The following is a 25,458-nucleotide window of genomic DNA, read 5'->3' on the forward strand; positions in this document are numbered from 1 at the left end:
AGATTTAACCTTGGGGGAAAATAACCCATGATTTGAACTGTATGATTCCATAGCTGTATGGAGAAGGATGGAGACCTGAGGCCATGTGTGGGCTACTGGGGATTGAATAATATTACCATCAAGAACTGGTAGCCCTTGCCCCTCATTCCTGAGCTGTTTTGCAACTGGAGTGTGTGCAGTGGGCGTGCTGGTTTACTAAACTGGATCTGAGAGGGGCTTACAATCTTATTTGTGTTCATTGGGGCGATGAGTGGAAAACTGCCTTTGTTTGCAAGTACGGCCATTTTGAGCACCGTGTGATGCCTGTTAGCCTGTGTATTGCCCCTGCCACCTTTCAGAGCTTTGTGAATGATGTCTTCTGTGATTTGTTGGACAGTTATGTCATTGCATATCTGGATGATATTTTAGTTTACTTGACCACATGGGAGGAACATGTTCGTGTTTGGGAGGTTCTCTCCCACCTTTACTGCCATCGCCTTTATGCCAAACTGGAGAAGCGTGCCTTCTTCCAACAGTGTATGGACGTCTCGGGGTACTCGATGGGCCCTGAAGGGTGAGCATGGACATGAAGATTGACACTGTTCTTCATTGGCAGGCTCCCTCAATGGTGTGTGACGTGCAGCGCTTTTTGAGCTTTGCCAATTTTTATCAGCGTTTTATTTGGAATTTTGCTCAAAAGGTTGCTCTGCTCACAGCACTGACTCGTAAGCATGCCCCTTTTTAGTGGACGCCTGAGGTTCAGGGAGCCTTTGATGACTTGAAGCAGGCATTTACGACAGCCCAGGTTTTGGCCCACCCAGATACCAGTCATCCTTTTGTATTGGAGGTGGATGCTTCCGCCCATGCCATTGGGGTGGTACTTTCTCAGCATGGTCCATCGGATGGACAGCTTCATCCTTGTGCCTATTTCTTCTGCCAGTTGACTGCTGCAGAGAGGAATTATGATATCTGGGAGAGTTGCTGGCCATCCATGAGGTGTTTGCTGAGTGGAGGCACCTTCTCATGGGTCCTGCTGAGCCCGCTTTGGTACTGACTGACTACTGAAACCTGGAATGTTTTAGGAACCTGAAGTGACTCTCCCCCCAGTTGACTTGTTGGGCAACTTTTCTCTCGGTTTCCATTTAATATCACCTACAGACTGGGCAAGCAGAATGGTAGGGTGGATACCCTGTTATGTCAGGAAGCCCCAGCAGGAGCTGCTGAGGCAGATCCACCCCCCCTGTAATTTTTTCTCTCTGCAAAATTTTGTTGCATCCATGCTGGCCCATGCCTTTTTAAGTTCTGTGCATCGGGCGCAATATGACTTCCTTAGAAGTATGAACACTACCTGAGACTATGAGCTTTTACCTCAGGGTCGATGTGACCTGAAGACCCAACCTAAGCTGGCTCTCACCGGCTGAGAACACCCCATACCCACGATAAAACAATAGAAGATTTACCTTTCAAAAAAAAAAAACCAGGCATATAACCACAGCCAGAACCGCAATTGACCAGAATCCAGTATAACCCCCACACACACACACACCTGCACAGGACATCGGTTTAGAACAATGAAGATTAACACACCACTGACACATACATCCACACCACCTGCACGGGACAAGCATGTACTGATCCTGCATGGGACAATTACATACTGATTACGTGAGCAATAGTAACCGATTAGCCCATCCCTTAACATGAGCAATTTGATTGGTCTACGCAACTGTATTGTAACATATACAAACCCTGCTTTCCTCTGTATCGGGGTCCTCCATGCATTAGGCTGGGGCACCCCTCTGCGCATAGCTAAAATAAGAGAATAAATTCCCTTGGTAATTCTATGCTAAGCATCCTTGTCTCCCTCCTCGGCTGGTGAAGAACTGACTTTTACACCCCTGAGGACTCCCTTGAGCGGTCTCCCTTGAGCAGTTGTGGCATATACATTTGCTTCTTCAAGAGCAGCTGGAAAAAGCAAAGGCTGCTTACAAAGACTATGCAGATAGACGTTGGTGACCAGCACCAGACTTTGTGGTTGGGGACTATGTTCGGTTGTCTGGTGAACATGTTCATTGGGTGCGCGTTTTTTCTAATTTAGACTACCATTATCTTGGCCTATATAAAATCGTGGCCCAGGTTAGTCCAGTCGCATTTTGTCCGCAGCTTCCACGTGCTCTCAAGATTCACCCTGTTGTTCACATCTCCCCGTTAAAACCCATTCACCCAGATCCCTTCTAGCGGCAACCTTGACCTCTGCCTCCAATTACGGTCCAGGGCCAGAGAGAACATCACATCTGGGCTATTTTGGATTCCAGGATATCCTGGGGTACCCTGCAGTATTTGATTGATTGGGCAGGGTATGGCCCGGAGGACCATTCCTGGGAGCCTGCGTCAGAAGTGCATACCCCAGCTAAGGTTCAGGCTTTTCGTGTCCATTATCCTGCTAAGCCAGGTCCGCTGGAGGGTGTGGGGGCACACCCTTGGTGGTGGTGGTGGGGTGTCAGGTTTATGCTTGTATCTGTTCAAAGGAGATAATAATGTTTTGTAAATAGTATGTCTACATCTGCCCTTGGTTTGTTATCAGGAGAGCTAATAAAACTGGCTAGCAGGCAGAGCTCAGCCTCTTTGAGCTATTACTTGCCTAGAGCCTTTGAATGGTATGTCTTTGTCTCTCATTTTGGGCCTGCCCTGACAATTATAAATTTTTGGCTAACAGAATAGAGAAGAAGTTGTACTGTACAAATTAGAATTATCTGGAACTTTTTTCCTTTCACTCTTGTTCCAAAAGCAGCATTAAATAAGTGGTTTATCTTGCAAAAAGAAAGATTAGTCACTTAATGTTTCTGAACCCACAGATAACCCAACATGAGAAGACTTAAGCGTACAAGAAGTTCACAGCTGCAGCTTTAAAACACCAACTTGGGAAACAGCAAGAGTCATCCCTCACCTTGATTCTGCTGACAGCCTCTTGCGCCTGCATCATTCTCACATTCTTGGAGGGAGTTTTGTCAGAAAGGAGTTGAGTGGAGCCGAGGTAATTGGCAGCAAAAATTATTCCATCAATCAAGTCTTCAGGATCACAAGGTCCGGGAACTACAAATACAGGGGGGAAAAATCGCATTAAACCATGGTTAAAAAAATAATATTCTGACTACTTGAGCCTGTACCTAAGAGCTGTAAATGCTCCTCTGAACTACTTCACTTTAGCATGATGGCATGACAACCAATACTTTTAATCAAGGCATACAAAACACCGAGCATGTCTTCTCAACATCTCTCCAGCAGAAACTAATTGCTAATTCAATTTCTCACAATAGATCATTCTCCTATAAGGCAGGGTTCACTCTAGAGCAAAATAACCTCTTTAGTTTTGTTCTTACATAGAAACAAGAATACTTACATTGTTCTCTCAGCACTTTGAACAGGTAGTGGAATCTCCTCAAGAGTGCTTTACAATTATGATACACCACCCCCCCACACCCCCCCCAATAGAGGAGATCAATATTATCAAAATCACACTCGTTCCCAACAAGGGTATTGTGTTGGGGCGGGGACGGGGGGAGGTGTTAAACAAAAATATGTTGATGGTAAATATACAGAGCAAGGGCTCTTGCGTTTGGAAAAAGCTACTGTCTTAGTCCTGCAAGATACTTAATGACTTCAGCTCTCATCAGCTTCTGTGTAAAGTCAAAAGTCAATGAGGTATTTATCACCTCACAAGTCAGTACAGAGAAACATGTATAATATACAGGTTTTCAGGTGTTTGGGGATTATATCTGCAGAAGACAGGGCTTTTCTCTATATATGTTAAAATTCTCATGATCTGAGAAAAAGGAAGGTTTATGCAAGAAGCTTCTTGTTTTGCTACAAGTAAGAAAAAAAAAAATCTATGTTCAAGGCCAGTGAAAATGTACAGATAATCATCATTTGAGAGAATTTGAGACAACTGGTAAAATTGTCTATATTTTATCAAGAAGTATAAACTGGTTTTGCTCTCTGTTTTGCTAGGAACAAAACCTGATCCTTTCAGAACAGAGTCAACTCAAGAGTTAGCCTGAGATTTAAAAGGTGCTAAAGCTTGAAGTTGAACATAATACAAAAATGCCAATTTTCTTCTAATTCACTAAAGATGACATTAACAAGGACTTAGAACTTTACCCCCAAAAGAATATGTCATTATTAAGTTAATAAAAAAATTAGTAGCTAGAGCTAAATCTTAATCACACTCATAATATACACACAGATATGAGTACATACGCAAACTTTATCATGAAGCTTTCCCAATTTATGGCTTCTTTATAGATGAAGGTTTATGACTACTGATTTTGAGGTACCTTGAGTGTCCTAAATCTGTTCAGATACTACATAAATGGACAAAAAAAAAAAGAAAGTAATTATGGTCACTAGTCACTTTCAAGAATGAAACCCAAAGGAATGGAATTTATATTGTTAGGGCTGCAGGCAAATGATTGGGCCACTGATTAGGCTGTGGCCCAAGATTCAGCTAATTGAACAGGATGTGGAAAGCTACTGGCCCTGACATGAGAAGTTGCCAGACGTGACAGGTAACAGAGTGAGAAGCTGCCAAAAGTTACAGGCAGCACCATGAGGGATGGCTGGATTGCACTGGTGGTTAAGGGTGAGCTACGTGAGACTTCACAGACACCTGACAGGGAGCACTGGGGGGCCTTTGGGAGCGTGGAACCTTGCAAGGCCAGCAGTGCCTGGGTAACTGTAGCATATAAAGCTGGGAGTGTCTAGGGGCTAGTATCAGAAATACCAAATTTGGGTATGGATGTAGCAAAACGGACCAGTGGGGAAAACGTAATTAGAGGTGGGTTGTTTATTTGGGAGGGGACCAGGGTGGAGAATGGGAGGGATCAAGGTAGATGAGGGGGGAAGTACAAGCATGGGAAAATGGAGAAAAGGGGGGGATAGAAGAGGCCAGTCGCATGTAAGCAGGCTGCCAGTCAGTACACTTGTTTGACTGAGCCTTGTGCCTGATCACTGCAGTCTGTCCTGTCTTCTTATTAAATCCTTTTTCTTAATTCATTTTTCTGTGTGCTCTCACCCTCTATCCTATGTGAGCACTGCAAGGTCTAAGTGCCAGCAACTGGAGAAGGGGCCACAAGTCACAGGGCCCATAGGTCTAGGTGCCAACAACCGGAGGAATCAGGGTGTGTTTATATTTCCCTAATGAATTTTAATACTCTGTGTGTATGTGTGTAATTTGCTAGCAAACATCAACCTGGACTAGCTGTCAAGTAGGAGACCTGCATCTGGAAAGACTCAAGGTGTGGGTGAGGGGCCCCAAGTCCAGACATGGATATTAGAAAGGGAGATACAAGGGTGACAAAAAGGAGGACCATGCAATGGGAAAAAGGGTAATAAAGTATGTAAATCATGTGATCTGTGGTGTTTGTGGTGCCCCATTGGGCAACCCTGTTCTTGATCAGTCACTGCAGTCTAAATCAGGACAATGAACAAAACCTGTTGTTCTGACCATATGACACATGTCAAACCTGCTTCCATGATCAGGACGACTGGGGGGGGGGGGTTGGGGTGCTTTCCCTGGCTATCAGGGGAACACCCAGATGGGATAGAGCAAGCATCCTGATATCACTATGTTGGTGCCCGTTCCAGGCCTGACAGCATCAGCATCTTACCAACCACTTCCAACCAACCACATACCATCTAGGAGGGGTACATATTGGCATATTATTGTTCAAGCCCTGAAACTATACAGCATTTTAATTGCTGATATTTGTTACTCTATGCATAAAGGCCTTATCACCACTTCCATTACCAAACCCTTTACAGCATAGTTCTTGATCAAAACTCAAAATCTTAAACATAGGGTGAAAGAGGTACAGATAAGACAGGAAGCATATTCAAGAGGAAAGAGGAACACGGTTTATTTTTCTGAGATGTGAACACACTTGCAGAACAACAGTATTGTTCTCCACAAGCCCCCCTCCGTACATTATGTGAGAGTATGAAATTATCTGTTGAATAAAAGTGTAGTGCAGGTGAAAGTTTTTTCAGACTGTCAATTACCTGCATAAAAACAGTGTGTTCAATGTTTTAAGCAACTGCCCACTGGACCAATATCTCAAAGAATGCTAAGAGATTTTTTTATTTGTTGGGGGGCAGGGACACACTTTTAAGATGGTCCATGACAGAGACAGGGCTGTTTACCAGCGACAGATCCTTCATTGGTTTGAATTTCCAAACCTCAGCTAGTTTCAAAGCAATCTATGTTATTTAGACCAGTTCATCTGGTCACAGGTTCTAAAATATGCAACCTATACTTTTAAGGACTAAACCAATGCCAAAATTTACAGTCTAAAGACAGTACACTGTAAAGCAATCAAGGAATTCGAAGACATTCCAAACTAAATATGACATCAGCTTTTTTTTTTTTTTTTTGCCATTCTATAAAGCATAAGGGTTATTTAATCAGAGGATAAGTAAGTACCTGAAAATCAGTGCAAGTTTTCTCCTATTTGCCTGCCAATTAAATCTCAGTTTTGTGGAGATTTTGACTGTTTTGTCTAACCTCTATTCCTTATCAGACAACAAATTACTCTCTACACACACATTCACATACATTATGAATTCCATGGCGGGTTTTTTAAAATCAGTGATTTAAATTATAACAATAACCCAGTAGAAAGGTGGCAGGAGCCATCAATAAAATGTTACAAAATAAGAGAGAGAGATTTTACTCAACTTCCAAAAAAGCCTACTAGGGTTTAATTCAAGTTCCAAGTTGGACACAGTTTAATCTAAATCAATTCATCCAACCTTAGCAAGTTTTATGTTCCGCACATAAAAATAAAGTTCTATATATTAAAAACATTGGAGTTCTTCATATAATGAAAAGAAATTTAAGTTATGAAATATATCTTACCTTCAACATATGTTGGGAATGAAGCCAAGCTTTTTCTGGACTGTAATCAAGACAAATAGGATTTCAAACAGAAACAAATTATGCTTAAATACACATTAAAAATTCCTCCATAAAAATGAAATCACAGTAATAGTTATTAGCAAAAGATGGTGAGAGTTTATTAGGAAATTATTTATTTTTAAATTAAAAGTCTGACCAATTATTAGAGGGTTATTATCCCTAAATATGGTATATTCTATTAACATGTTCATCAAGCAGGTAACACACTACATTATTTTGAATTGGCTCTTGGTGTTTGGCAACATGCTTCCTGACTACTAATTAGTGCTGTGCTCTCTTTAACAAACAGAAATACAGGAAAATACATAATCTCTCAAAGACATTTTCCAAATAAATCCGTATGGAGATATTTAAAATGGACCAATACTATTATTATTCATGTCAAAAAGCATTGACCTGCTCTGTTAATTATGAACCAAATTTAATTACTTATTAGGATTGTTTTTGACAGGCTATGCAGCCACCTATATCCGCTGGAGTAAATGCATTTAATAACAGTCCTACACTGATTATGTTTATTCTGTAATAAGCACAAAAGTACATATAAACATGCACGATTTAGACAATGAAAACTGCAAGCAAGGTATTTATTCCTTGTTTGTTTAATCAAGTAAAGAATCAAGTAAAGTCTCACTTTCATGAAAGGTGGACTAATATAAAAAAAAAAAAAAAAACCAGAACGTCCGTCCTACATTTGTAGACACACAGACTAAAATAATGCCTCATTTCCAATTGTAATTTTCTATGAAAGACTCTGTGGTAACAATATAAACATCTAGAAATGATAACTTCAGGGAGACTCACCATTTTGTTATATTCAACAATATATAGATATGGGAGAATTTACTAAAGACAACTTTGTATAAAAAAACCATGGTAATAGGTACACTAAAGCATATGCTGCTATTAAACCTTTTTGAAATAAAAGTTTTGGATAAGCCAAGCATTACAAGGTGTTGACAAACCTGAACCTCATTCCACAATGCATTAAATTTTGAGCAAGTCCTCTCTCTCTCTCTCTCTCTCTCTCTCTCTCTCAAAACAAGATCCATGTACGATCAAGATAAAGTCCAGTGTCTCTGAAGAGGTTCAGTTGCATTTACATATTCACGTATATACCAAGTTGTTTTCCTTTGTGATAGGCAGTTTAACAGGTTCTGTACGCTTGTGACAAATCAATCACTTGGGAAGTGCACACTTATGTGACAGGTAAATGACTAATCCAGTGAGTCTTTTCCATTTATTGTTACAAGGACGTGAGGAATAAGTAATATTTTTCATCCTACTACACTGTCCTCACTGTAAAATAATTGGTGGCAGGAAAACAAAAGGCACATGAAACAGAAAACAGAGCCTAGAGAACCTTAAAATACTTGGCCTTTCCTCATGAAAGAGAGTTGCTGAGTTGTCCAGCAAAACCATGAAAGCTCTTGTGGTGGATTTGGCAGTGTCAGGTTTATGGCTGGACTCGATGATCTTAAAGGTCTTTTCCAACCTAAATGATTCTATTCTGTTCTCAGAGACAATATCAGCAGAGAGAAATTTGTGACTAAGTAATGATTGCCTGTTGTCAAAATGTTTAAGGGAAATCAAGTGCTGAGAGGACACAAGCATTTATTTTCAAATCAAGAGTGGCTGTTCTTTGGCTATTCAATTTGTTGTGATGACTTCATTTTTACTGTGCCACCTATACCCACTTCAATAATTGCACGCAATTGCTGCTACTGTGATGCTAGCAGAGATTCAATTAGCTGGATTCTGACAGGCCTAGAGAACAAAGCAACTGTACACTTCCAAAAAATCAGAGGCAGCTTATCCACATAAGTATCCTTTTCAAAGCATACATATAATTTTTTTTAAAAGACTCAAGGCCTAACCAAATTTTATGTATATAATTACAGGTTTGACAGATATTCAGTAACCTGACCAGCCAATAAAACTTCATTTCAGGATAAAGCTGTGTAAACTAACATCAAATTAATGTTTTTATTACAAAGGCTCTACACAGACAATTTTTTTCATTCATTATCCACGTCAAGAAACACTGATAAAACTAAAGTAATAACAAGGTATCAGATAACGTTACTGAAAAGTGGAATCAATTTTTAATTATATATCCATGAGTAATAAAAAAATAGGTCATTAATGTTGAATTACTGCTTTTGTCCATCAACTGAACACTGTAAAATTTACATTTTAAAAAAAGGGTTTGTTAAGACCTAAAAGTGTTTCCCAAAAATGATGAGGCTTTGTCATTATTATTTTTGTAAGGGAGGTACTAAACCATGCAGTGTTGCTTATTTGCGTGGAAAAAACCCCAGCACCCCTCAACACATCTGACTGAAATTACTCCAAAAGTTTATTACTTTTAACACTGTATGTGATCACGTATTGAAAACTAAAATGGGTAGCATCTTGTTTGTTTTTTCCTTTGAGTAAGATTAACGATATCTAACAGCTGTAAGCCTTTAGAGTTGTCACAAAGCAACTACATCTGTAAAGTGAATAAAGCCAGAGGCTTTGGCAAGCTAAAGAATATTGTAGATGAAATCATAATGACACAATCCAATACTGTTGAAGGCTTTGGTGCAGGATAAATTAAGGACAAAATTCTTAAGTCTTCTGAAAGCTTCCATCCCCTTCTAAATGCAAGCATAGATTTAAATTAATATATATACACACAGGCTACAAGCTTTTTTCCCCCTAGATGATAAAGAAGAAAAAAAAAAAAAAAGAATGGACTAAGTCTTGTTTAAATTTCAACCAATATTTCTGGTTACAGTAGATTGGTTTATTCATTTGTAGAAGATACCATGCTGTTAGCTGATAGCTAAGCACAAGTTATCTATCAGCAACTGTGTCTACTTGCTTACAGATGTCTGTTAACAAATCTAACATTGAAGTCTGAAAAAAAAAAATTCTCATCTCATATCAGTGAGATAAGAAGTATTTCTCATCTCATCTCAGTGGAACTACTGCAGTGTGGAAACCTGCCAGGTACAGGCCTTGACAAAAAAAGTGAAGTGTGTAGCTTGCTTTCAAGGAGCCCAGAGTCAGGACTCCTAGATTCTAGTTCCAGTTCTGCCTGTGAATCATTGGCAGGCTATTGAGAAATCACTTACTTGTTCCTATGGGTCAGTTTGCCCATCAATAAGATTAAATTGCTACATTGGAAAGGCCTATTCACCTGGTTGAGAAATGTTATTTTCTTTATGGCAAGATATTCTGCAGAGATAAGGAAGAGGGCTAGCTCCTCTTGCCCTGAATACAGAGGTGACGTTGGCAGCTGTTCCTCAGTAAATCAATACCCTCTAGCCTGTTAAACAAGTGTTGTTGCGGCCAAACACAGAGTAAGGAATGCCATTGCAAATGGTCTTAGATATAGTATGTTACGCATTCAGTCAGACAGGGAGGCAAGCACAAAGGAAAAACATCAAATCAGTTTTTTCTTTTTGTTGCTGTTTTGGTACAAGAGAGGAGATTACACATGTACAAAGAGGTAAAGAAAGCAGAATGGCATAAGCAATACAGACGAGATGGTGGCTTTTAAAAAGATTGCACTACCTCTTTATTAGTGGAGGTCTCTGCTGTACTGCAGACATCCTGATGATGTTGCCTACTTGGCTCAGCACTCCAGGGTGAAGAGGAATCAGGAGACAGAGACTAGACATGGTAAGAAAATAAAATTACATAATTTGAGTGACTGATGTAGAAATATCTCTGGTTTGGCAGTGGGAATAAGAAATGAGGAAAACACCAAAACATGACAAACACTCTCTGAAGTGTTATAGCCCTTCCTTTCCATTGCAACGATCACACACAGTCTATTGGGACTTATCTAAACAGCTAAATCGTCACAGAAAACTTTTTTCTTTGTCAATAATCTATTAAATTAAGCACGTTGAAAAATTAATAGCTGCCCTCAGTGGTCGACAACTGTGGTGGGTTGACCTCAGCCAGCTGCCACACACCCACCCAGCTGCTCTCTCACTCCCCCTCCTCAACAGAACAGGGGGAGAAAATAAGATGGAAAAGCTCATGGGTCGAGATAAAGACAGGAAGATCACTTACCAATTACTGTCACGGGCAAAACAGACTTGACTTGAGGAAAATTCCTTTAATTTTTGCCAATCAAAATAGATTTGGATAGTGAGAAACAGACAAGTTAAAACAACACTTTCTCCCCACCCCTTTTTCCCAAGCTCAACTTCACTCCTTCAGGGTTAGCTCAGTTGGTTAGAACATGGTGCTAATAACGCCAAGTTCACAGGTTCAATCCCTGCTTACTGCAGGGGGGTTGGGCTCGATGATCTCTCAAGGTCCCTTCCAACCCAAAGCATTCTATGATTCTATGATTCCTGACTCCTCTATTTCCCACACCCCGAGCAACACAGGGGGGATGGGAAACGGGGGATTTAGGTCAGTCAATAACAGTTCCTCTCCACCACTCCTTCCTCCCTCACACTTTTCCCCTGCTCCAGCATAGGTCGTCTCCACAAGCTGCAGTTCCTTTCAGGAAAAATCTGCTCTAGCGTTGGTTTTCAGTTCCTTCAGGAAATATCTACCTGCTCCGGCGTGGGGTCCTCCACAGGCCCCAGTGTGGATATCTGCTCCGGCGTGGGGTCCTCCACAGGCCCCAGTGTGGATATCTGCTCCGGCATGGTCTCTTCCACAGGTTGCAGGGGAATATCTTCTCTGGTGCCTGGAGAACCTCCTCCTGCTCCTTCTTCTCTGACCTTGGTGTTCATACTACTGTTTCTCACTTTTTCCCCCCCTCACTCCTCTGCTCGTCATCTGGCATTTTTGTCCCTTCTTAAATGCTTTCACAGAGGCACCACCAACTTCGCTGACTGGCTCAGCTTCAGCCTGCTGTGGGTCCATCAACAAGCGGGCTGGAACCAGCTGTGTCCAGCACAGGGCAGCCCCATACCTCTTCCCACAGAGACCACTCCTGCAGCCCCCCCGCTACCAAAACCTTAACTAAATCTTAGTGGAGAAACCATCTTTCAGACTATTTCCCCCACTCATTCACTATCATAAAGAATGTTCTTCTCTGTTCTAACTATAAAACTTCCATCAGACATCATATACTTGGGAAAGTCATATTAGAAAAATAAAGCAATCAGTGCAGGCAACCAGTATCATGAATTTTCTATCTCTATGTGATCCACCAGCAAATACCTTGGTAAGCTGCTATGAGAAATGCTATCATACTAATAGGAGACTCCTATGGAATGCTGCTAATATTAAAGAGCTATAGCTAGGTATCCAAAGTCAAGAGTAGTAAGTACTTTAGTGAAAATATGATACAAAAATACAGCATGTAAAAGAGTATAAAGCTTTGACCCAGCAAGTATTTCAAAACCAGATCTTTAGGAGATGTGGCAGTGCAGATGTCACAAGGTGAATCCTCAGAGGAAGCTTTAGTATTCAGTTATGCACGCTGTTTTTTCTTTTTAGCCCAGCCTCAGCAAAATGAAAGCACAGAGGTACAATATACAACATACACTACAGCAGTAGCTTTTATACCAATAGCAAGAAAAATTTGATAAATCATTTATATTCTAAACTGACTTGTAAAGTGCTTTTTTCCAGGAGTCTTAATAATAATAAGCACCTGCAACCTTTTTTTTCTCCTCCTTGAAGACCTACCTATATTTCTCTTTTAGCCCAGTACATCCAAAAATTCTCCATCTTAATTGCATTGCTTCAGTCTAACAATGTGATCCACTTCACCTGAGAGTCCTTCACTGCCCTTTACAATGGGATTTAATAACAAAACTCATAATAGGAAAGGCAATAGCACTGTGTTGCATCAAACCCATCCTGCTCAACCCAGCTGGTTAGAATGTCTTCTAATACTAAAATCTTCTCATTTTAGAAGAGTGATGCTGTTTACCAATTTTTTGCAGTAGTATATCTCAAGACCTATGATCTCCGCACTGCATACATCTTCTATTTGTACCTTTAAATGCCTCCTTCCCATACTCAGCTAAGAGCATTCACAACATACAATTTCCAGGTGGAGATAGCTCTTGCCCATCATTCTTCCCTAGGAGACTACTTTGAAGATACAGGGCCCTGCCCTTCCAGAGGGATGAGAGTATATACCTAGGAGAACCATTGCCTTTTCTAAAGGGAATCCCTGTATGCCATTCTCTCTGATGTGTATGTGCCAAAAAATCCATGCTGGTCCATCATGCATTATTCAGGAGGGCATGGACTGCACTTCTCCAGTTCTGTGCACAGAATATCTAATCTAACTGCACTGCATAGACTTTTCCATACAGTGTCAGTTTCTCAATGTCGTTACTCCTGCTGCTGTGCAAAATGAACTGATATTGTATTTAAAAACAGATGATACAAAACTGGGAGAAGTGGCTGATACTCCAGAGGGTTGTGCTGCCATCCAGAGGGACCTTGACAAACTGGAGAAATGGGCCGACAGGAACTTCATGAAGTTCAGCAAAGGGAAATGCCAAGTCCTGCACCTGGGGAGGAACAACCCAAGACACCAATACATGCTGGGGGCCACCCAGCTGGAAAGCAGCTAGGCAGAAAAAGACCTGGGGGTCCTGATGGACACCAAGTTGAGCATGAGCCAGCAAAGTGCCCGCACAGCAAAGGCAGACAACAGCATCCTGGGATGCATTAGGAAGAGTGTCACCAGCAAGTTGAAGGAGGTGATCCTTCCCCTCTACTCAGCACTGGTGAGGCCACACCCAGAGTCCTGTGTCTAGTTCTGGCCTCCCCAATACAAGAAAGACATGGACACACTGGAGCCAGTCAAGCAAAGGGCCACGAAGTCGATTAAGGGATTGGAGCTCTCTCATGCAAGGAGGGGATTAGAGAGCTGGGACTGTTCATCCTGGAGAAGAGAAGGATCAGGGGTGATCTTATCAATCTATATAAATAGCTGATGGGAGGGTATAAAGACAACAGAGCCAGGCTCTTCTCAGTGGTGTCCAGTGACAGGACAAGAGGCGATGGGCACAAACTGAAACACAGTAAATTCCACACTTTTTTTTTTTTTTTTTTTTTTTAAATACACCATTAAGGTCATTGAACACTGGAACAGATGGTGGAGTCTGCATCCTTTGAGATACACAAAACCCGACTGGACAATATCCTGGGCAACCCACTCTAGCTACCTCTGCTTTGAGCAGGGGGGCTGAATGAGAAAATCTCCAGTGGTCCCTTACAACCTCTGATACTGTCCCTCACAGCATTCTTCTGGACAAGTTGTCCAACTGTGAGATGAACACGTACATGGTGTGCTGGGTGAAGAACTGGCTGAAGGGCAGGGCTCCAAAGTTGTAGTGAATGGGGCTACATCTGGCTGGCGACTGGTCACCAGCGGTGTTCCTCAGGGCTCAATTCTAGGGCCAGTTCTGTTCAATGTATTTATCAATGATCGAGTTGAATGCACCATTAGCAAGTTAGCTGATGATACCAAACTGGAAGGTGCTGTTGACTCTCTCGAGGGACAAGAGGCCTTGCAGAGGGATCTGGATAGATTGGAGCATTGGGCTATGATTAATGGGATGAAATCTAACAAGAACAAATGCCAGATTCTGCACCTGGGATGGAATAATGCCGGGCACAAGTATAGATTGGGGGGGGAGTGGCTGGAGAGCAGCCCTGCAGAAAGGGACCTGGGGGTGCTGGTTGACAGCAGGCTCAATAGGAGTCAGCAGTGTGCCCTGGCAGCCAAGAGGGCCAACCGCATCCTGGGGTGCATCAAACGCAGCATAACCAGCCAGTCAAGAGAGGTGATTATCCCTCTGTATTTAGCATTGGTGCGGCCTCACCTTGAGTACTGTGTGCAGTTCTGGGCCCCACAATTTAAAAAAAGGATGTGAAGGTCCTTGAATGCGTCCAGAGGAGGGCAACAAAGCTGGTGAAAGGGCTGGAAGGCATGTCCTGTGAGGAGCGGCTGAGGACTTTGGACTTGTCTAGTTTAGAGATAAGGAAGCTTAAGGGCGACCTCATTGCTCCCTGCAGCTTCCTGAGGAGGAGAAGTGGAGAGGGAGGTGCTGATCTCTTCTCCCTGGTATCCAGTGACAGGACGCGTGGGAATGGTTCAAAGCTGCGCCAGGGGAGGTTCAGGCTTGACATTAGGAAACATTTCATTACCGAGAGGGTGGTCAAACACTGGAACAGGCTTCCTAGAGAGGTGGTCAATGCCCCACGCTTGTCAGTGTTTAAGTGGCATTTGGACCATGCCCTTACTAACATGCTTTAACTTTTGGTCAGCCCAGAAGCAGTCAGGCAGTTGGACTGAAACAGTCTATTCTATTGAATTCTATTCTATTCTATTGAATTCTATTCTATTCTATTCTGTTCTATTGAATTCTATTCTATTCTATTCTACTCTACTCTTCTATTCTATTCTATTCTATTCTATTCTATTCTATTCTATTCTATTCTATTCTATTCTATTCTATTCTATTCTACTCTACTCTACTCTACTGTACTGTACTCTGCTCTACTCTATTCTATTCTATTCTATTCTATTCTATTCTATTCTATTCTATTCTATGATTCTATGAAAAGGAGGCACTTATGAGGCCATATCCAGTGATGGCCATGTCTTGCTTAAAAAAGATTTCTGGTTAATAGAAGTTAGAAAGATAAGCAATCTTATCGTTTCACTTGAGTTAGGATTTTTCTCAAGCTTCAAAGACATTTAGCCCAAGGATACTAACATATCTTTCAATTTTCCTCAAATACACAAGTATACAACTACAACAGAAATGTCTGGAGATGTCTGGAGCTCACTCATCCCCTCTGAAAGTATACATCACCGAATGAGATTGCACAAGGCACTTGTCAGTAAATACTTCACATCATTCAATATTAAATAGGTACCTGAATAGATTATTTATTCACAGAAGTTTGTTACTGACCTTCTACATCACGTGACTACACATTTTATTATGACAGAATTGTCCATGAGGACTGAGCTTCTAGCATTTTTCTTTTTCATATGCCTACAAAGCATTTCTTTTGGAGAAAAATACATAGAATCACAGAATCATAGAACAGCCCAGGTTGGAACGGATCTCAAAAGATCATCTCGTCAAAACTGTCATGGGAAAGGGAGCCTAGATGAGATTATCTAGCACCTTGCCCAATCACATCTTGAAAGCCTCCAGCAATGGGGACTCCCTGGGGAGGTTATTCCAGTGAATGATTGTTCTCACTGTAAAAAATTTCTTTCTTATGTTGAGATGAACCCTCTCCTGGTGCAACTGGTACTCGTTGCCCCTTGTCTTCTCCTTGTGGCTCTTTGTGAAGAGAGAGCTTCCATTCTCTTTGTAGCCACCCTTTAAGTACTGGAATACTGTGATGAGGTCCCCCCGAGCCTTCTCTTCTCCAGGGAGAACTATCTCCTTCAGTCTTTCCTCATAGGGCAGGTTCTCCAGCCCTTTGATCATCTTCGCGGCCCTCCTTTGGACCCTCTCCAGCCTGTCTGCATCTTACTTGAATTGTGGGGACCAGAACTGGACACAGTACTCCAGGTGCAGCCTGACAAGCACTGAGCAGAGTGGGATGACCACGTCTCTATCTCTGCTAGTAACGCCCCTGCAGATGCAGCCTGGGATCCAATTTGCCTTTGTTGCTGCAGCAGCAGCGCGCTGCTGACTCATGTTCAGCTTGTTGTCCACCAGGACCCCCCAGGTCCCTTTCAGCAAGGCTGCTCCCCAGCCACACAGATCCTAGCCTGTACTGGGCTCTTTGGTTATGTCGTCCCAGGTGCAGGACTTTGCACTTGTCTTTGTGAAACTTCATACTGTTCTTGCTAGCCCACCCTTCCAGCTTGTCCAGGTCTCTCTGTAAGATGGCTCTCCCTTCTGACGTGTCCATCTCACCACCCAGTTTAGTGTCATCAGCAAACCTGGCGAGGGTGCTTTCAATCCCATTATCCAGATCATTTATGAAGACGTTGAACAGCATGGCCTTGGGCAACGTCAGCCACTTCTCTTAACACCCTGGGGTGGATTCCATCTGGGCCCGTAGATTTATGTGGGTTGAGCCCTTGCAAGAGGCCGCAGACCAGCCCTTCCTCCACTGGTGGGTCAACACATGCATCGCTGTAGCTACTTGATCCTGTGATCTGGTGTCCAGCTACACCGGTAAAGACAGAGGCAAAGAAGGTATCGAGAATATCTGCCTTGTCAGCATTATTAGTAATGTGCACTGCTGTGTTGTTTTACTAACAAATGTCTGGGTAATTGAAGTCTCCCATGAGGATCAGGTTCTGTTGGCCTGAGACTTCCTTGAGCAGCCGAAGTAAGGTTTTGTCAGCCTCGTCATCCTGACTGGAAGGTCAGTAACAGATACCTAACATAAGATCGCCCTTGGTGATGATCCCTCTAATCTTGATCCAAAGGCATTTGATAGAACTTTCATGGTCTCCATAGCTCCATAGAGTCAAATTTTTATGTAAAGTGCAACTCCACCTCCTCTTCTTCCCTTCCTGTCTTTCCAAAAGAGTTTGTAGCCATCCATTGAGGTCTTCCAGTCATGTGAGTTTTCCCACCAAGTTTCTGTGATTCCTATGACATCATAACTCTCAGGCTGAGCACAGAGCTCCAGTTCCTCCTGTTTCTTTTCCAGACTATGTGCATTGCTATACATGCACTTGAGGTGGCTGGACTTAAGGTTCTTGCCTTTGGAGAGGGTTAGGGAGCATTCCTCACTGCTCTCGTTAGGTGCACTCATCCTACCTGTTGCTTAAGAATATGCAGGTGTCACGGTTTTGGACACTCCCCCACCCCCAATTTTGTTAATTTAAAGCACGATTCATTAAGCCAATCTGCTAGCAAAGATTCTCCTGCCTCTTCTAGATATGTGGATCCCATTTCTCTCCAATAGACTGTATACATCAAAGAACGCCCTGTGATCGTAGAAACCAAAGCCCTGGCGACGACACCAGCCATGAAGACAAGTACTGATCTGCATAACGCATCGAATTCTGCCTGCACCTCTATCCCTGACTGGCAAGACAGAGGAGAAGATCACTTGGGCCCCCAGGGCTCTGAAGTCCTGCTTGATCTTGCCCAGGCTACGCTTTTCCGTGTCATTGGTGCCCACATGGAAAAGAAGTAGGGGATAGTATAGTAGCCTCTGCTTTCAACCAGTTGTGGCAGTCTCTCTAGGACATCCCACATCTTGGCTCCTGGCAAGCAGCAAACTTCCCTTGACTGTATATTAAGCTGGCAGATGGGTGCCTCAGTGCCTCTCAGCAGAGAGTCACCCACTACTAGCACTCGCTGCTTCCTTTTGCAGCTTTTAGTATGTTCTGCTGGTGCAGTTTCTCCCTGTGAATCTCGCTCATTGGCTTTGTCCACTGCCAAGACTTCATATTTGTTGCTGGTTGGTACATATGAGGAAGGGGAGTGAAGTGACATCCTGTTCCCATGGGTCACTGGAGACCATGGCGCCTCCTTCTCCAAGGTGCTGTCTGTTCACTGTTGAAGCTCTTTGTCTGGTAGTCCTTGGAGGTCAGTGTCACGGGGACCTAGTATTTGTTCTTGCAAAGTCTCAAATAATACTCTATCTATTTCTTGTTCACCCTCCCTAATAACAGCATAGCCTGCTAACTTCCTCCTGCAGCTCCTCCACCCCCTTCCTGAGTGACTCCACCTGAGCACACCTTGCACAGGTGGAGCTTGCACCCTCCTCCACCCAGGAGGTGGGGTGTGCAGTCTTTGCAGCCCTCCATCTGGACAGCAGCTTCCCTAATAGGAAGCCCTGTCTGGGTGGCTGCCTCCACTCATCCCAGGCTAGCCTGGCTAGATAGCTGATTCCTGACTGCTGCAGAGCACAGCCCTTGCCTAGTCTCTACCACCATGCTTCTGACAACCTCAGGGCACTGCCTAATGAGCCCTTCTAATTCTCTGGAGACCTCAAGCTGCTGGGTAGGCTTGCACAGCCACCAGCTATCTGGGGTGACAGTCAGGGCTGCAGCCTAAGCCGAAAGGTGAGCAGAGCAAGCAGTAGCTCGATAACTGGCAGAGTCTGCAGCCCTTCCCACGCACCCTGCCGATACCACTCCCTGTTCACTGGCACTCCCTAGGGGCCGGTTATATACGGCTTCTTGCAGTTTGAACTGGCGCCGCAGGGACAAGCTGGCACTGCCCAACTTTTGCCCACCCCTCTCACGAGACCTGTCGCCTGCCAGCCGGTTTCTTCCCCACAGACAGCCCAAGAGAGGCCCAGAAACCCCCTCAGACACCCCCCCTCCCGCCCCCGGGTACCTCGCAAGCCTCGCAAGCCTCGCACTCCTCTCAGCATGCAGCAACTGCTGCTGCTGCTAGCGTCGGCTTACCGTGGTTTGAACCAGGGAAGAAATGACTGAAATCTGTAGGAATGCACACAAGAATTAAAACATAGTCATTACTATGGTTTTCTGATGGTTTTCCATGGGAAAAAAAAAAATGTCAGGAAACTACTAGCATGCTTTTACACAGCTGAAACACTATGCTTCTAAATCTGTTCCTATTTGTGGAATACTAGTTATTTGGTTTGAACATAGCTGGAAAAGCATAGGTATGTCTCATGTTTAAACTGCATGTAATCAATTTTTCATCATCTGAATTCCCTTTGATGCAGAAGAGACCGAGGTGTTTTGGGTATTTCTAATGGGAGCCTAGTGTCAGGGAGCAATAAGGACCAGCTGCTCTGCAAGAAAAGGTGAGCTGGGAATGGACCACAAGAATAAGGCAAGCAGGAGCAGTGACCTCACCAACAAGGAGCCAGGATGCAGAGCAGCAGGGCCAGAGACAGTGGTCAGGGTCAGACACAGTCCACTGATCACCCAGCAAGTCCATAGTGATGAGACAGGTCCAAGGCCAAGCCAGGAAGGAAGCCAAGCCGGTGGGTCCAGGTAATGCTCAGAATCACAGAGATCCAAGACCAGGCACAGACATAGCTGCTACACAGCTGTGTTGTAGCACAGGCAGGGGCTAGTGGTAAATGCCTCAGCTTAAAAGCAGCTCCCAGGGGAAAGTAGTGGAAGGCCCTCACTTCTAGCTTTCTTCACAACAGCTCTTATTGGTGAAGGAGCTGACCTTGGACTCAGCCAGGTAAACCCCCAGAAGGGAGGGAATGCAGTCCAGGCCCTGACACCTAGGTTACAAACATTTTATTTAAAAATTAAATTGATATTGATTTAAAAAGAAAAATAACCAAACAACAACAAACTTTTATCATTCCATGTTCTTCCAAACAAACAAACAAAGGTCACCAAAAAGTGTTCCACAGCAACAAGGAAGAGCGATGCAGATGTTTACAGTGCAGTCATCCTGGAGATAACTGAGTGGATTCACATTAGGGATGACTTTGGCCCACCAAATTTAGTCTATTGGTCCTTTTCATATCAGGCATAAATTTTAACACAGTTAAAAGTTGCTTATGAACTTACTTTATTAGGAATTTTAAAAAAACCTCGTAAACTTAATAGTTAAGATTACCTTCACAGAGCAGCAATAAGAACTGGAATGACAGGCTATGAACCTATTCTGATGAAAATTAGGCTTGATGCCAAGAAGTACAGAATTAATAAAATAAAACTATAAACCTGAACAGTGGCCTTTAACACTCAAGTCAGAGGAGAGAGATTACTTTACAATAATATGTCACAAGTACTCAGTGAGCCAACTAGGAAAGATGTCCTCCTAGACTTGTTATTTGTGAATAGAGAAGGACTCGTGGGAGATGTGATGGGAGGTGGCTGTCTAGGCCACAGTGATCACAAAATGGTAGAGATTAAAATTTTTGGTGTAATGAGAAAAAAAGGTCAGCAGAGTTGCTACCCTGGATTTCAAGAGAGCAAACTTTAAGCTACTCAGGGAGCTAGTTAGCAGTGTCCCCTGGGAATCGGCCTTTGAGGGCTTAGGGGTCCATGAGAGCTGGTCAGTTTTTAAGAACCACCTTTTAAAAGCACAGGAGCAGGCAATTCCACTGTGTCATAAGTCAAGAAAGCGGGGCAGAAGACCAGCTTGGCTGAACAGGGAGCTCCTCTTGGAACTCAGGAGGAAAAAGAAATTGCATGATCTCTGGAAGCGAGGTCAGGCTTCGCAGGAAGATTACAGAGCCGTGGTTCGCATATGCAGGGGGAAGACACGAAAGGCCAAAGCTCAACTAGAGTTGAAACTGGCCAGGGTTGTGTCAGACAACAAGAAAGGCTTTTTTCAGTATGTTAATAGCAAGAGGAGGTCTAAGGAAAACATTGGACCAATACTTGTTAATGATGGTCACCTGACTAATAGGGATGAAGAAAAGGCAAAGGCATTCAATGCTTTTTTTGCCTCAGTCTTTAATAATACTGATAGACCTTGGGCTGCCCGGCCCTCTGAGTTGGAGGACCACGAGTGCAGGAACAGTGACTTTCCATTTGTGGACACGGAAATTGTAAGGGACCAGCTGTATCAGCTGTATGTTCATAAGTCCATGGGGCCTGATGGGATTCATCCCAGAGTACTGAAGGAGTTGGCGGATGTTGCAGCAGGACCCCTCTGTGGGGGGGGAAGTAGTTTTTCTGGATTTTAGTAAGACTTTTGATACTGTCCCTCACAGCATCCTTCTGGACAAGTTGTCCAACTCTGACATGAGCAGGTACATGGTGTGCTGGGTGAAGAACTGGCTGAAGGGCAGGGCTCAAAAGTTGTAGTGAATGGGGCTACATGTGGCTGGCGACCAGTCACTAGCAGTGTTCCTCAGGGCTCAATTCTAGGGCCAGTTCTGCTCAATATTTTTGTCAATGTTCTGGATGCAGGAGTTGAATGCACCATTAGTAAGTTGGCTGATGATATCAAACTGGGAGGTGCTGTTGACTCTCTCGAGGGACAAGAGGCCTTGCAGAGGGATCTGGATAGATTGGAGCATTGGGCTATGATTAATGGGATGAAATCTAACAAGAACAAATGCCAGATTCTGCACCTGGGATGGAATAATGCCGGGCACAAGTATAGATTGGGAGAGGAGAGGCTGGAGAGCAGCCCTGCAGAAAGGGACCTGGGGGTGCTGGTTGACAGCAGGCTCAATAGGAGTCAGCAGTGTGCCCTGGCAGCCAAGAGGGCCAACCGCATCCTGGGGTGCATCAAACGCAGCATAACCAGCCGGTCAAGAGAGGTGATTATCCCACTGTATTCAGCGTTGGTGCGGCCTCACCTTGAGTACTGTGTGCAGTTCTGGGCCCCACAATTTAAAAAAAGGATGTGAAGGTCCTTGAATGCGTCCAGAGGAGGGCAACAAAGCTGGTGAAAGGGCTGGAAGGCATGTCCTGTGAGGAGCGGCTGAGGACTTTGGACTTGTCTAGTTTAGAGATAAGGAAGCTTAAGGGCGACCTCATTGCTCCCTGCAGCTTCCTGAGGAGGGGAAGTGGAGAGGGAGGTGCTGATCTCTTCTGCCTGGTATCCAGCGACAGGACGCGTAGGAATGGTTCAAAGCTGCACCAGGGGAGGTTCAGGCTTGACATTCTTGGTAGTGTAGGTTAATGGTTGGACTGGATGATCTTAAAGGTCTTTTCCAACCTAAACGATTCTATGATTCTATGATTCTATGATTAGGAAACATTTCTTTACCGAGAGGGTGGTCAAACACTGGAACAGGCTTCCTAGAGAGGTGGTCGATGCCCCATGCCTGTCAGTGTTTAAGAGACATTTGGACCATGCCCTTACTAACATGCTTTAACTTTTGGTCAGCCCTGATGTGGTCAGGCAGTTGGACTAGATGATCGTTGTAGGTCCTTTCCAACTGAACTATTCTATTCTGTTCTATTGAATTCTGTTCTATTCTATTCTATAATATAATGCATGAGGATTCAAAGCAAATCTCTAGAGACTACAAGGAGCTAAGGAGCCTGAATCTTTTCAGATCTGCATCTGTGACATTACCTAAATAATATTAACAAGTTTTTCATAGAAACTGTTAGCATTTTTATCTGACAGAAAACAAAACTCACAAGTCCAGAATTAACAGGAACACACAAGGTTATATACCGTAAGGTAAATTATTTGGTAGTTATTCTAATTATCCAGTGGATGTTAGGAAAAAAAAAATGTAGTAGCACTTGTTTCAGAAAATGTCAATAGAGCTTTCTGTGACAAATTCACCTCTAGTACAACTCTAATGAAGTCAGCAGTGTTTCATAAAAGAAAATTTCGTGCACTGCACAACATATACATATACTCCTTATGCAGCCTTTTAAGTAAACATTTAAAACATATACAGCATTACATACTTTACTGAGGAATAAAATCTCAGAATCACAGAAGAGTATAACCCTCTCAGTTTCACTGTAATGTATATTACGCGGTCCCTGTTCCTTTAATTGTAACATGTGAGCCTATAGCTCTGTATACTTACATCTCCATCTAGTGGCCTCTGATCATCACAGTCCCTGGTTGGGCTAATGTCCTGCCTCATCACCCAAATAGGTTCTTTTGGTTCATCAGGGGTATAAGGAGAACGAACAGTCCTTGTCTTCACTTCCTCAATAGCTTCTTTAATATCTTTGATAGCCAGCGATATTGCATCCCTTTTTTCCTTTCTGCACTTCTGTACTGACTCTCCTGAGTTGGGTGTGGCCCTAGAGCCAGCTGACAGTTGACCATTGCTTTCGTGCCCCCTGCCAGGGAGAGCATGAGCATGCTCCGAGCTCTGCTCTGCCTCTAGCATGTCTTCAGCAGCCTTGCCCAAGCTCTGAGAGCTCATACTGTGTTTCACCTCTGCCACAATCTGATCAATATCTTCCTCTTGTTCATAGCTGTCCATTCTTGGATATGGAGCAAACTCTGCCTCTTTCTCAGGGCTGTCCGACTCTCCATCAGATCGTTCATCATAATGGTGAAGGCGGGCACCAAGAGCTTCCTTGCGATAGTTGTCAGCTTCCTCCCTTTCCCACCCATAGAGCTGAAGGCCCTCCCTAACATCAAGGTCCAGCACATCCCCTATCTCCTCATACACATGCTCCTGCAGCCTATAGTCAGCATAAGGCTCAGCATACCGCTCATCCTCTCCTCGGTGGAGGGGCTGGTGAGCATAGACATAACCTGAGTATGCTGCATTCATGGCTTCCTCATGTTCAGTGGAGTGGAAATGTACATTATCAGGCAGTGTTTGATTATGAACAGCCTCAGTATGCTCTGCTTCAGCATTTTCTGTGTACTCCTCAGACTCAGGCCTGTACTGCACTGCATATGTACTCTCATCCTCATTCTCCTGAACTATATCTACATCATAGCCATCCTTTGCTGTGGCTATAACATCCCCTTCCACCATGTCCATGTGATTATGGAAATCACTCTCAGTGCTGGCTGATCGAGCTAGCATCCCTTCCTCTTCCTGCCCAGACGGTACCCCTTGGTTGCTGTTTCTGTGCCTTGAATAGCAGATCACAGACTGTCGTTCCTCTTCTACCTGTGAGTGCTCTGAGTCAGCTTCCACTGATTCATTCATATCTTCATTTGCTGGCTCTTTATTCACCTCCACCTCAGATGGTATGACCAAATAGTTCATGGAAAGTTCTGGTGTGTAGGCCACTTATTCTATAGACATTTTGTCTACCAGGACTGGAAAGAAATTAAAAGAGTGATGTTATTAAAAAAAAAAAAACCACAACCATGAACAAAACAAACAAACAAAAAAGCCCCACAATGTGGAGTCAACAAACAACCCCAGAGTAGCAAAAGGCACCCTCGCTTCTCCAACAGACAAAGTTTTGGCTTCATCAGCTCTGAAATCAGAGGACAACCAGCACAACAGCATGACCTTCCAATGCAAATTGATTTCTACCAGCACCATTCATTCAGAGATGGGACCACAATTCCTTTGAGAATTTCAGTTTACAGTTTTATGGACAAATTCTCTGGGAAAGAATCCACTATCTCAGACCAGTCCAAGAGGTGCTTCTATGTACTGGCCAGACATCTAGACAATGCAGACAAGATGCACATCAAAGCAACTAACTTTCACCAGGGGCTCAATTGTGGTAGAGATATTGTGGTAGGATGTGGCAGTGTAAAATAACAAAGAGATTTTATCCCATTGCAGTAGTCTGCAATTGGTCAGATATATGATACTTTTGCAGATTAGACATTTCCAACATGATATCTTCAACCGAGATCCTCATCCTAGGGCTCCTTTTAGTCAATGGAGAGAAAAAGACACTTTTAGGGTGCAATGCAAAGTGCCCATTTCTCTTCCCTGGAGAAGCATAAGATAGCTAGCTCCAGCATAGACATCTTCATGAAATACATCTAAAATTATGCAAAATTACTTCTGCCCCAAATGTCTTTCCTAAAACAGGGAACAGACATTACAAATATTCCTTAATGACCCTTGCCACATTGAAACTAGTGAGACATTTTAGTTTTACCAAATGCGTTCTGCTCAGAGTAAAAAAAAATCTCAAATGATGACATAATTACAACAGAGGTCTCCAACAATGATACCTATATACAGCATGGAAATAAGAAAAAATTATAAGATATTAC

At 43.3% G+C, this 25,458-nt stretch overlaps 2 protein-coding genes across 2 annotated transcripts in view; one reads left to right on the plus strand and one right to left on the minus strand.

Moving 5' to 3' along the window:
- Positions 1-557, plus strand: part of LOC142596469 (amyloid-beta A4 precursor protein-binding family A member 1-like) — a 23,455-nt gene extending 22,898 nt beyond the window's left edge. The window contains 1 exon segment of the mRNA XM_075725590.1: positions 339-557. Within this exon segment, the coding sequence (XP_075581705.1) occupies positions 339-557 (219 nt within the window).
- A 1,312-nt stretch (positions 558-1,869) lies between these two features.
- Positions 1,870-24,481, minus strand: LOC142596470 (amyloid-beta A4 precursor protein-binding family A member 1-like). Its single transcript, XM_075725591.1, has 5 exons — positions 23,330-24,481; positions 10,517-10,615; positions 6,893-6,932; positions 2,927-3,072; positions 1,870-1,944 (listed from the first exon to the last, which is right to left on the minus strand). Exons 1-5 carry the CDS (start codon positions 24,479-24,481, stop codon positions 1,870-1,872), a joined length of 1,512 nt encoding a protein of 503 aa, XP_075581706.1.
- Between the last annotated feature and the right edge of the window lie 977 nt (positions 24,482-25,458).

Source organism: Pelecanus crispus, chromosome W (assembly GCF_030463565.1).
Source record: "Pelecanus crispus isolate bPelCri1 chromosome W, bPelCri1.pri, whole genome shotgun sequence".
In the NCBI taxonomy this organism is placed as follows: Eukaryota; Metazoa; Chordata; class Aves; order Pelecaniformes; family Pelecanidae; genus Pelecanus; species Pelecanus crispus.